This window comes from Podarcis gaigeae (assembly GCF_964106915.1).
Source record: "Podarcis gaigeae genome assembly, chromosome: 2".
NCBI lineage: Eukaryota > Metazoa > Chordata > Lepidosauria > Squamata > Lacertidae > Podarcis > Podarcis gaigeae.
This window is the reverse complement of record NC_139679.1, coordinates 52,853,750-52,866,955: the sequence shown is the minus strand read 5'-3', so window position 1 is coordinate 52,866,955 and position 13,206 is coordinate 52,853,750. Positions and strand designations below refer to the sequence as shown.

At 43.4% G+C, this 13,206-nt stretch overlaps 1 protein-coding gene across 1 annotated transcript in view; it reads right to left on the bottom strand.

Moving 5' to 3' along the window:
- ERGIC1 (endoplasmic reticulum-golgi intermediate compartment 1) overlaps positions 1-12,270 on the bottom strand; it is a 74,807-nt gene extending 62,537 nt beyond the window's left edge. Inside the window, exon 1 of the mRNA XM_083721263.1 lies at positions 12,001-12,270. Within this exon, the coding sequence (XP_083577389.1) occupies positions 12,001-12,020 (20 nt within the window). The 5' untranslated portion in view covers positions 12,021-12,270. The remainder of the gene's footprint in view (positions 1-12,000) is intronic.
- Between the last annotated feature and the right edge of the window lie 936 nt (positions 12,271-13,206).

Below are 13,206 nucleotides of genomic sequence, written 5' to 3'. Positions count from 1 at the left end.
TTGGTAAGCACCAATGAACCTTCATAGTTTTGTTATACATTTTGAAGCCAGCTAAACCTTCCTAACTGCATCATGAACTGTGTGAGGAAAGTACAAGTTACGCAATTTTTTTCCTTTGCAGAAGCAATAACAATACATACTTAACACCTGTATAGCAATTTCAAAGTTCAAAGCACTTCACACACATTATCTAGTTGTAGTCTTTGTGGCACCCCTGTAATGTAAGCCAGTATCATTCTTGTCTATACTGTAGATGGCAGGGGGCTGTGGCTGAGACCAGAGTGATTTACCTAAGGTTAACCAGGGAGTTCATAGCAGAGGCACAATTCAAACCAAGGCATTCCCAGTTAATAGCTCAGTCTCTTAGCCCTATGCTACACTGCAGGAAAGGTGTGTAAATATTACTGTCCCATAATGCAATCTTTCTCCATAGGTATGACTCATGTAAGAATGGAAAAAAACAAAAACAAAGGAAGTTATTCTCCAAAACTTGAACATGAATCTTTATGAAGCTGACCAAACACCTATTCTAAGCAGGATGAATAAAGTGTTTGTTTTAAATGCCTACTGATTATTAAGTGACTAAGCGATTAACATCTGTCAAACAGATAAAATGAAGATAAGCACACTCTTCCAGTGTCCTTTACTCCTCTGGCTTTTAACTTACTGGTTGGCCACACTCAGAACTGAGGATCAGGAACACCAATCAGAACCAGTCTGCTCCTCCCTTTTAATTCCAGTTTCAAAAGCTAATTGAAATTAAGCAGAGGAAGTTTCTCAAGAGAGGAGAAGATCAGGCAGCCAGCAAACAAGGATGTAGCACTATTTGGGACGGGCATATTAATCTCATTAAGTAGAACAGAACACCAATGAGGTACTCACTCAGGAAGAGTACGGGAGACTAAAACGCTGGGGTTACTGAGTTGCCTAGCTGAAAAACAGAAGGTTATATTCAAATGCAAACCCTTGAGTCATCTCCCTAGCTAAACAAAATGCAATCTATGTGCCAATCATGAGCCCATTTATTGTTATCACAGGAGAGGCACATCTATGGAGGAGTCTCCTGTGGTCCCAGAAATTAGGAAAGCAGTCCCCTGCCACACACCAAAAAAGGCACAAAAGTTCAGTGGTTTCCGGTGTCCATTCTTGGTGTGAACTAACCTGTGCAACTCCAGAACTTCAATCTTACTGGCTTCCTATGCAAAGTGGTGGCCACATCACTGTAAGCTGCAAAGAAGTGCCATGCTACTTGAAAAAGACTACATGTGCGCTGAAAAGGTCCAGGGAACATTTTCTAAGAAAATGCTTGAAAGGGATTGCATCCTAAATAGATGCAACCTGCAAAGCACTAGCTGGCTTTTTTTAGCAGGATGAAATGCAGACACCTATCCATCGTGGTTGAAGACTGTGCTTTGCATAAGTTTGTGGAACTATATCCAAAATCATTTTATAACAGAAAAAAAAATTCCTCACTCTGCTACAGGTCATGGGAATTCTTGTTTTGAAACACACATGCCAACTATTATTACACTTTATCTACTGTGTTCGTTCAGTTTCACTAATTTGGAGGTTTGGCTAGAATAGTATTTGGGAATGCATGTATGTGTGTGCATGCACTGAACATGTACACTGAAGATTTGCTCTGAACCTTTTGCAGGCGTGTCCGATAAGCCTCTCTGATGGCTTTATCAGAATATTTCCCAGGCTTACTACAGAGTTAAAGTGGTTGGACGATGTGTGAAAAACCACATTAGACAAATCTGACTTTCGAAGCTAAGTTTGTAGATTCAGCTTGCGCTTAATGCCAAAAGTCTGTCCTTTCTATTGGGCAGCAAGAGTGTAAAAGCAAAAAAAAATAATATAAGCATGATGTTGAATTCCCCTCCTCTTTAAGCCAGCCAGCGACTTGGTTACATCATCAGAGAGGAAAATATATTCAAGTAACAGGAGAAATATGTTCAAGTAATAGAAGTGGTATTCAAGGAGACCAACCCATTTTTGGACTGAAACCTAAAAAAGTCACTGCAAGAGAAGCAATGAATGAATACAATGCACAATAATATTTCCCTATTGGCTCTTTAAAATGCAGATTGCAGAGCAAGGGGCACCACTGCTCACCTACATCCTGTGCAATCTTGACATCACCTGATTCTCACTATACTAACTGAAGGTAGCTGCGCAACTCAAGTCCACACCACGCTGAAATAGAAACAAAGGCACCTATTTTGATATATTATTTTGATATATTAATTTGATATATATTAATAACAAATAATAGTGGGGGGGAAGGAGGCAGAGAAAGGAACGATGAAGGACGTAAGAAAAATTCTTTCTAGCACAGCTTGTGAGGGCAGCAAGCATCACACGTATGTGGAAAAGCTCCTTTACACCAGATAGGGGTCAAGACTTCGCATAAGGAAGCACTGGTGGTTTACTAATCAAAGAAGTATTTGTCTGAGAGATAGAAGTAAATTTCCTAGGCTGCCTTGTTGGTACAATTGTAAACCTCCATAATTTGCCATAGTAATTTCTACAATGACTTGGATCCTAAGATCCTACATATGGGAAGAGGCAATTTTCATTGGTAGTTCCTTCCCCCTTGCAGCTCCCTTTGCTTCTGTACAATGTGTTTTGGAGGGTTGGGGAATCCTCTGGGACAGAATAGGGAGCTGTGCTGAGACTGGCAGCGGGGTATGGAATCAGTAAATCACATTTCCCTCTCTTCTGCCACCCAGGCCTGTGCAGGAGTGGGGTACAACTGCCCCAGGCCTCAGATGGCTAAGCTGGCGCGGCGGGGAGGGGGCTACCAGGGCCTGCCAGACTTACTCTGTCATGTCAAGAAAGCCCAGCTTCCACAGGCCTGCTGTCAGCACAAGTCTCTGCCAATTAGGGCCCCTTCCTTTACTGGAAAAAGCCCGTCTGGCAGGAGCAGGGGAACTCACAATCAAGGTCAACACATTATCTTTGTGTCATAATTATGATATATGACCAGTCAGATATTTCCCACCATGGTATGAGGTGTTTGTTTGTTTGTTTGTTTGTTTGTTTGTAAGAGAAAAGTAGGATTTTAATTCAGTGTCTTTTGATAAGAGTGCCACTGATTCAGTTTTGAATTAAACTGTAAATTAAACTTCTAACGGTTTGCATTAAAATCAGATTTTTTAAATTTAAAATTTAAAATCCAATTTAAAAAAATTAAGTATTTTTTATTAGAAACTAGGCAATTTTTAATCCGAATTAGCAATTGTTTATCTAGTTTCCATACCTTTAACATTGTGTGAGCCACTGTCCCTCAATTCATACTTATATTAGCAAATTCACTTTGTGTTCTGGGAGCTGCCATTTATGACTGCCACTAGAAATCCTTCCCAATCAAATACCTGGTATTGGCTGAAAAGGACAAAGGGACCCTTCAGAAGTACAATCTGCCCCGTGTGGTCTAGCATGCTCTGTAATAGAATACTGGCTTCTCATACAGGTACAGTCGTACATTGGTTTACGAACTTAATCCGTTGCGGAAGTCTGTTCTTAAACCAAAGTGTTCTTAAAGCAAGGCGTGCTTTTCCATAGCAGCGCGGGACTCAATTTACAAATGGAACACACTCAACAGGAAGCGGAACATGTTTTTATTCCAAGGCAAAGTTCACAAACTAAAACACCTACTTACAGGTTTGCAGCGTTCTTAATCCAAGTTGTTCATAAACTAAGCTGTTCTTAAACCAAGGTACCATGTGAAGATGTCCTGAAGCTCATGATCTACACTTTGCAACTAAGAAAGATTTCTTGAATTGTGCTTGTGCCAAATTTCTAACTAATGGAGAAAGACCTCAATAATTTTGATATTCTCACAAGGTAGTCACAAACATTTCATATTAAACCTACCTGCTGCCTTCCCAGTCAATTACTTCCTTCCTCTGACTAAACAGAACCATAGCCTACTAAAGCTCATGGCATAATATTCTAGTCAATCTGATTTCAGGAAATTGTTTAATAAATAATATTGTGGTGAAACATCATTCTTTTCAAGGTTTAAGTAGCAAGTCATTTGCAAAGATATGTTAATATATGTCAGGACTGCCGCTAGGTCCCAGCTCACAGAGGACCAACGCCCAGTGGATATTATATACAAAAGTCTTTATTGAAGTTTAGTTTCCATTTCCAAGCTCTGGGCGCGCAGGCCCACGTCTTAACGCTAGACCGGCTAAGTCCCCTCTGACTCACTGCTCCACCCACACCAGTTTAAGATTCTAGCCCGGCTCCACCTCTTGCGCTGCTCTTTCCTGCGTTGGGTCCTTCTGCCCTCTGGGGTTCCCTCCTTCCTGGACTCCTCTGACGCGGAGCCTCCTGAGTCTTGCCCCTCCCTCCGGCGGGCTTTAGGACCTGGCTCCCTTCCCGGGCTCCCCGCTGTGCCGCGCTCCTGTACATTTGAACTTGGCGCGCGCGCCCAGCCGGTGACTTTCCTTCTGACCGTTTCCCCGCTTCCTGATGTGGGTGTTGCCAAACCTGACTCCTCTCCTCCCTCTGGTGGTGAGGACACTGGTCCCGACTCCTGGGACTCCCCCTCCCCACTGCGCTCTGGTGGAGACGCTGGCCCTGATCTCCAGCTGCTGTTCAGGGACTCCCCGCTGGCCCCTCCCTCTTGAGGTTTCTCCCTTGGAATCTCCCTTGCTCTGGCCACCGGCGCTCCCTTCTGTGAGTCCTCCGATTCGCTAGAGAGGCTTGTGGAATAACTCTGGCCACTGTCACTGCCTGCGCCCCCCTCGTACTCCTCCTCCTCACTCTCCATTTGCTCCCCCTCCTGTGTCTCTCCTTCTGAACCCCTGACAATATATATTTTTATTTATTAGATTTATATACCGCCCTGTATCTCAGGGTGCTCCACAAGAAAAAAAACACAAGATAAAAGCACAATTAAGTAGTTAAAACAGAAACAACAGAACAATAACCCCCTCTTCCACCAAGACATTTAAAAGGTTGTAGAATAGTAATCATCCCAATGCTTGGTTGAAGAGCAAAGTTTTGCCTGGAGCCTAAAATATATATAATGAAGGTGCCAGACAAACCTCGCTGGAGAGAGCATTCCACAAATGGAGGGCAACTGCAGAAAAGGCCCATTAGATAACATTTTCTCTCAGCAGTCACATATTCCCTTAGCAACTTACCCAAGTACTGCTTATTTCTGGTAAAGATAGGATATTGAGGAGATGCTGAGTTATACAGCAACATTCTGGGATGTACTATACGAGGAGAAAACGCTACAAAAATATTTCTAAATATCTCCTTAATAAGGACAGATGACATCACAAACCCTATTTAAATTATACTGCGCACAGTGCAGTCTGGGCACTAAAATACCACATGTGGAATAGAACAATATTTTATGTTTATACGGCATTACCTCAAGTCAACCACAACACCTGGCTTTCAAACATATTTATAACCCAATTTTCCAGCCAGAGTCACCCACATTTTGCAGAGCTAAGAAGAGAGAAAGATAGTTGCTCTTGTTATGTTCTTACTAACCAGCCACAAAAAAATTACTAGAGACTTCCTAACCAAGTCCAGATTTCTGTTTTATTATACAGAGGCTTTTGCCAAATTAACATCAACCTGAGATTAGAACTGGGTCACATAAGCTTATATAATACATTTTATAAGGGCTCTCAAATTTTAATTTCAGAGTATGTGCCTTAGGTCCAATGGTAAGGAAAACAAGTCAAAAGTCCAAAAATCCTTTTCACTTAAGAGCTAAAATACGAGGTTTTATGTGCAGTGAATCACAGTAATTCCATTAGGTTTATGCAAATGTAGAGACCTTTATAGAACCCACTGATAGTGTAAAATGGTTTCTCATCCACTACTTCCAGTACACACAAGTGTTACTAGCTACAAAACCAAATTTTTAAATTTAATCCAAAAAGTTAGCATATACTGTATTTCATGTATTTTGACTTTCTTGTACACTTGAGCAAGCAAATTAAAAGATTCTTCTCTTCATCATTAAAACTGGCACCTTTGTAATGAATTTCTGTTACTTTACCAACAAGCTATCTCAGGGCACCAGTTTGCTCGCCAAACTCAGAGTGCTGGTCACTAATCAAAGCAACTGTTTAGAAAACAGTTTTAGAAGCAAAGTAAAATTAGCAACACAGTCATTGCAAAATTATTCTTACACATTGCCGTTCAATGGATAAGATCATCATTAATACACGTTTTGCTATTTTCCATGAGCAAACACAGATGCCTATATATAATCTGCTCATCATTCACACTCACCTTCACCCACAGCCTCCACTGCTCCTAACTACGTTCAGGAGATGCTACCATAAGCAGGTTGCCCTTGAAACAATGATATCACAGACGTAGTAATGTCAAAAGTGAGAATCACAGCTTTATAGTCCTCCACCCCCATCTCTCTTTTCTGTGTTTTATTCCTACATTGCAGGGGGCTGGACTAGATGATTTTCGGGGTCCCTTCCAACTCTACAATTCTATATCTAGTAGAAAATATGGTCAGTTAGAACCAGATGAGTAGGATGTACCTCCCAGGATAGGGACATCCAATAAGGGGGTGGGGGGGAATAGATGGAGCTTTAGCCATCTTTTTCTAGATCTAAAACGCCTCAGGTGCTTTAGCCTTTTTTTTGTAGGTTAGACGCTTCAACCCCATGATAGTTTTGGCTGTCCTTTTCCACACCCTTTCCAGCTCTATAAGATCCTTTTTGACTTTGGGTACCCATACAAAAAGCTGCTGTAGCATCATAAGCCCTTGCAGAGGTAAGGAACTTGAGGCCTAGAAGCCTAATGAAGCCCCTATATCTGGCACTTGGGACTCTCTCCATGCCACATTCCCCCACCAGCCTTCCTCCATGCCCTCAGGTGCTTTTTACCTGGCTGGAATGTGTCCTTGAACTGTGTCAGTGCATCTTGCTCGCCCAAATAGAGGATGGAGAGACTTCTTGGAATGAAGTCTACTGGAAAAGGTTAAAGGGTCACAGCTGTGGTCACACCCACTTTTGCCTCTAAACCCATCCATCACTAGCATGTAGCCCTTGGGCTAGAAAAGGTTTCCCCTGTCCCTGTTGCATGATGTAAATGGTCAGAAATTGCTCTGACTGAAGTTACATTTATAAGTGGCCACCAGGTACTTAGCATTGTCACTAGGTGCTAGAAAATGTCAGAGCATTAATATCAGTTGGTCTGCTAAACAAGGAGTTTACACAGGCTGTATCTCTTATCTCTTGTTTATTATAAAAAAAATACACCTACTGCCGCATAGCCTCAGGACTAACATTATGTTCCACATGGAAAGACTATACAAACATCTTTACAGTACCAATTTAGTACATAAGTTTGCTCATAAACTGCCCTGCTTTATCACGGCCCATGTAAGGATTATGGGAAGAACAAGCAGTACACATTATCAAATCAGTAGACGAACACAGTTCTCCAGAAAAGCCATTTCTTATACAGTTCAATACTTAACATACTTCCATGAATAGAGGTCCCACTGGACACAAATGAGGATTGATTCTGAATAGACATGTATAGGATTGCACTGTCAAATACTTATTTTCCAGAATAGCTAATTATATGAGATCTATATACACTAGCAAATGATTAAGTGTCAAGGTCCTTTGGGGGGGGGGGCTCAGAGTAAAAAATCAAGAAAGAAGCAGTGGAAGAAGCACTGAGTCAACTACCAGATAACTAACGCAGAGCAGAAAACCATTATTTCAAAGGCAGGCCATCATGGAATCTGCTATCAGAAAGTAATAGTAACTGGCAAAAAAGAGAATCTTATCTATCCATGTATGCCACCTTCTCTAACCTGGTGCCTTCCAGAAATTCTGGCCTTAAAACTCTCATCAATCACCCCAGTCCAGCACTGGCTCAGGCAGTTGACAACTATAGTCCAAACATCTGGCAGGTAGCAGGTTGGAGAAGACTACATTGGAGGAAGAAGCAAACTGCACACCCCAGTACAGTACATCAATACGTCATTTAAAATTCACAGCTTAGTGTTGCCTGTGTAGAGACTCCACTCTTAAGGCTTGCAGCTCTGGTTCTTTACTTGGCGCATTTGCAGACGGGTTATTCCTTTAATGAGGGATATTTATGGAGTGTGGGGGAGTATTTCTACTGCATGTTCACTGTTTGTCTAGTTGCTGGGAACAGAACTGGACTATTTAGGCACACAGATATTACATTCCAGGCCACATATCATTCTGGACAACTTATGAAAGAAATGAGGTAGCAATAAGGTTCTTGCAGCAGCTTAAAACACCTGACTTCCAAGTAACCAAGCATGGAGGAAACAAGATATTTGCCATCTCTAAAGGTAAACTAAAGTAGCAATGTTGCACACAATTTCACAACAATAAACCCCACTGAATACAACAGAGCTTACTTCCATGCACAGGTTTGTGCAGCTAAGCACTAAATAGGAAGCTCTATCTAACAGATTAAAAGAAAATTGGTGACAGGAGGGACAAGTCTGGAACCAGGAGGGGGAGGAAGAATCATGCAATAATGACTGCCCTTTGGCGCAGTGCAAGAGGTTATGACTAAAAGGGGCTTAGTTGCCTCTGTGATCAGCCAGGTAGGCCTGACTAATACAATGCACTCCAATAGTAGCCCCTGAAGGCTATTCAGAAATTTCATCCTGTCTACTGGCAGGAGTTGGGTGACCTGAGATATTTATGTGCTGTAGCTCTGTGGAAGCACGCATGAGCTACAGGCAGAAAGCCTCAGGTTCTATCCCCAGGATTTCCAGGTACAGATTCCTGTCTATTCTGGGAAACTGCTGCCAGTCAGTGTGCAGTAGCCAAGACTGAGCAAGAGAGAACAATGGTTTGATTCAGTTTAAGGGAGCTTTCTGTACCATATGGATTACCTATTCACTTCTGGTTCCAATTCGGAAGAGTTCTATGTAGGAGTTATACTGGTGAATTTGGGGGAAATTGAATCCTTCCATGCTTGCTGCTCTAGGCTACTGAGATAAAAGGGAAAAATACAAATGCAACTGAAAGATTTGTTTATTTTTTAAAGAATTTGAGATTGGGAAATTAAGTCACAAGTTAAAGAAAAGCACTAAGAGTATCTGAAACCTTAGCCAAGCATCCGTTTCAAACTAATCCAGCACATTTAAAGTGCATAAAGGGAACATAAAACAACATTCCTTATCATTCAAGTATTCATGTTTGTCAACAGGAGCAGAACAAATTCTGGATCACAAACACTCTTAATATAATGCTTCCTATTCAAAATACTTTGCATAATAATTCCTGCTGAGCATGACAAGCAGTACCTGGACAGCTTCCCAAATAAATTTTAATATATGTTAGTCAAACAAGTGCAGAGATTAGGCACCTCTACTGACAAAAAAAGCACAATATATGCCATTGTCCCATGTTTCCTGGTCATTGTTTGTGTTGTGGAGAACAAGTGTTTTTCCATTGCCAGTTTAAGGAGGCATGAATTATTCAACTGTACCCTGAGATTACCTTCCCCAACACACCCAGGTGCCTTGAAGTATCTGATGGAGAAAGAGTAACATGTTATATAATAATAATAATATGTTTGGAAAATCCTTAACCTTCTACACACCTACATGTTCCTCCAAAACTACACCTTGCATGCAACCACCCTATGTCCAGTCGTCAGGCCACCACACCCTCCCTTTATGCCTGCTGCTTGTGTGTTAACTTATGTCATAAGGCCTTGGGGCAGGGACCTCACAAAATACTAGGTGCATCTGAAGTATTATATAATAATAGCATGTTTCCATTTATAAGGATAACATCCTCACCTGTGTTTCCCCACCCCTCAGGGAAAGATGTAAGCACACCTAGTAAATGTATGCAGAGGTGGTACCCTCTCAAGACGCAGGTGGAAGGAAGTACACAGGGAACTGCCCCATGTTATGAGGGCAAATGAGGTTTTCAAGCTTGGCTGTGGAATCTTTGGCATCAAGCACCTTGAGACAAGCAAACAAACTGCTCTCTCAGGCATGCCTACCAACAGAAGAGCCAGAGAACAAGATTCACTTGTCTCACTCGGTTGCAGAAAAAGAACTTTTGAAGGGCACTACAAACTATCTACCCCCCAAAATAAAGGAAGAACTGTTTCAGTGAAGAAGCATTTTTAAAGTGCAATTTAAAAGCCTGCAATCCTGTAAAATGGGGTGTGGGGTGAGGAGGACCTGTAGCCCTCCAGATGTTATCAGACTCCAACTTCCATCAGCCCCAACCAGCATGCCGCCTGTCAAGAGGTGATGGGAGTGGTAGTCCAGTAAAATCTATAGGGGACCACAGGTTCCCTCCCACTGCTGCATATTAACACAGCTTGCACAGAACAAATTTCAGCCGATCCATTTGAGGATCTTCTAATACTGTACAATGGGATAATGGCTGAAAATAGTAAGGATTAAGGGAAATGCCGTTTTGCAATAATATATTCTTTTTCAAACTGCAATGCATAATAGAAGTGTTACATTAGCTGGAATGAACAGGGGCAGAAGGAATAGAAGGTATGGCAGCAAACTCTTGTTTTAAAAAAAGGGTTAACAAGTCTCATATAGCACTATGGAAACAGGCAGAAAGGCTGATATAAAGAAGGGCCAAATGACAGAACATCATTTGTTGGGGATGGGAATGAAAGACCTATGCCAAGGAATGTGTGGCACCTCGCTGGCATCATAAGCAGTTTGATGACGGAACCAATGCATCTGATATAACAGCCAAGACTACTTTGGCAGACAGTTGAAAGGGAAATCAGCATGCTATTTGTCAGTGTGTGATTGAAATAAATCTCAGCTTTCCTGTGTACCTACTCTCCTTAACTCTTATTGTTCTATCTAGCTGCGTCCAGGGCACACACCTTATTACTATTCTCCTTTGAGTCACCATGCTTTTATCTTGGGGACTAAAAGAGCTCATCTCAAACCAGCTACTGGGCATTTCCACTTTTATTCCTTTCAATTCACTCTGACTTCTACATACCTACTGAACTCATTAAGACTTCTGAGTAGACATGTATAGGATTGTGCTGTCAGTCACTCATCTCAGCGCACCCTTTATGACCTTAAGAAGCACCCAGTTTTGCTTGAGAGCCACTTTTAAGAAGGGGGAAGGAATAAGTGGGCCAACTCTATCGGCCTACAGCATCCTGCTCATCAAACTCAGTTTTTACCACTGCCTCCCACCATCACCTTCTTTTGCCTCGGGGTTGGCAAAGTGAATCCACTTCGTACCCTTCTCCAAGCCATATCTGCCCCAGTGACTGCTACCTCACATTCATGCTTCAAGTACAGAAATCACTATTCATAGGGCAGAAGGGACTTGAGGGAAACATGGGCATTTGACAGAGGTTTTCGGGGGTGGGGGTGGGACAAAGCAAAACACTGAATGTGGGGGCAGACTATTACACACAAAAAGAGAAGAACAGTACATTTGGCCTCATATCTGAGAGCTATACATTTTGCCTCGTATCTCAGGTCTCACAAGAGCTAGAAACTCACCTTTCCCCCCCTTTTTAAGAAAATCTAGGGGTCAGAGGGTTTTGGCTGGGGCGGGGGCCTGCTCTGCCTGGCACCCATGAAGAGAAGGATCTATATTACCCTTAGATTAAAATCAGAATAATTTTAAAAGAAGTGAGATGTGGGCTTTGTTCTACAACCCGAGGCTAAGCCTTTTTCATGGATTTTTATAGTAGAACATCTGCCCAAATGGGCCCATAAATTGGATGCCCCCCCCACCCGCTTTCCTTTCCCCGTCCACCGAGCACCGCAGAGGGGCGCTCCGCACCTGAGGGACCGTGGCGCGTGGCCCTCTCCCCACATCCTGATGGGAAAGATGACAGCTGCACCAGCTTAATATTGGGGGGTGCTGGGTGGGATGGGTCGCCCCCCACCGCTTGCTGCAAAGGCTCTCCCTGCACATGCATGCATCCATTCATTCTCTCACACACCCCTTTTCTGGGGACGCCGCCCGCACTCACCTCCTGAAATCAAAGGGCATGTTGGTGGCGAACGCAGCTCAGCCTCCCTGCTCCCCGCCCCCCTCCTCCTCCTTCTCCGCCTCCACGGCCGCCACCTCCACCTCCTCTTCCCTGGGATTTCAGGCTCGGTCGTGCCGGCTACAGGGGGCAGGAAGTGACGGGCCCAGCCCGGCCAGGCCAGAGGACGCGCAGCAAGAACTCATTGGGCGCCGGAGAGCGGCCGACGCGCCGCTTCCGCCGCGGAGGGAAAGGGGGCGGGCAGGTGGGCGCTGGGGGCAGAGCGAAGCGAAAGGCGGGGGAGGCGATCCTAAAATCTAGGCACGAGCCGGTGGGAACCCTCCGTCTGCATACACGCGTCAAACTTTTAAGGGCTGGGAACTTAACGGGTTAAAGGGCGCAGGCGGACGTGTCCGCAAAGAGCGGGGGGCAATTTGCTCGTGATTTAAGAATGCGCTCCTATGCTCGCTTACCTGTCAGTGAGTCTATAACTGAACTCTCATCGAACTGAGTAGACCTATAAGATTGTACAGGAAGGCCACGATCCTACTACCTACGTGCCTTAGGAATAAGTGTCGTTGAACACATTCTGCGTAAACACGCGTTGGTATAATAATGATTTTATGTTTTAAATAAGCTGTCAGGCGCCTTGGGAGGGCTAGCCATGAGAGGTGGCATACAAGTACTGTACTGGGAGTAAATGAATGAATAATAGGCGCTAGATGCTTGCATTAAATGACACCGGTGTGTTATGTGACCCCAGTCTTACTGAAATTTTCAGTTAACCTCGGATGAGTGCCACAGCACTTTCACACATATTGAAATACATGCAGTGAAAGAGTGGACAACATCTTCCTGTAGCCCAGGAAGATTGTCTTCCAATAAACACGGTTTTAACAATGAGTCCGTAAGTGACTGTGGAGGCCAATTCTGGATCCACATGTCCTTCCACAGTGGGGACATTGGGTTCCAGGCGGGAGTTGATCACGGTGTGGATTTACCAAGCGTGCCTTCCTCATAGCACGTTTTTCCCTTGCGTCCTGAGTTCGAGTGTCTTCAAAGCCCATGACACCTTTGATAAAGGCTGTTCTCCAACTGGAGCACTCGCAGGCCAGTGTTTCCCAGTTGTCATTGTTTATACTACATTTTTTTTTAGATTTGCCTTGAGACAGTCTTTAAACCTCTTGTTTATTACTCAGGTTGTGACCC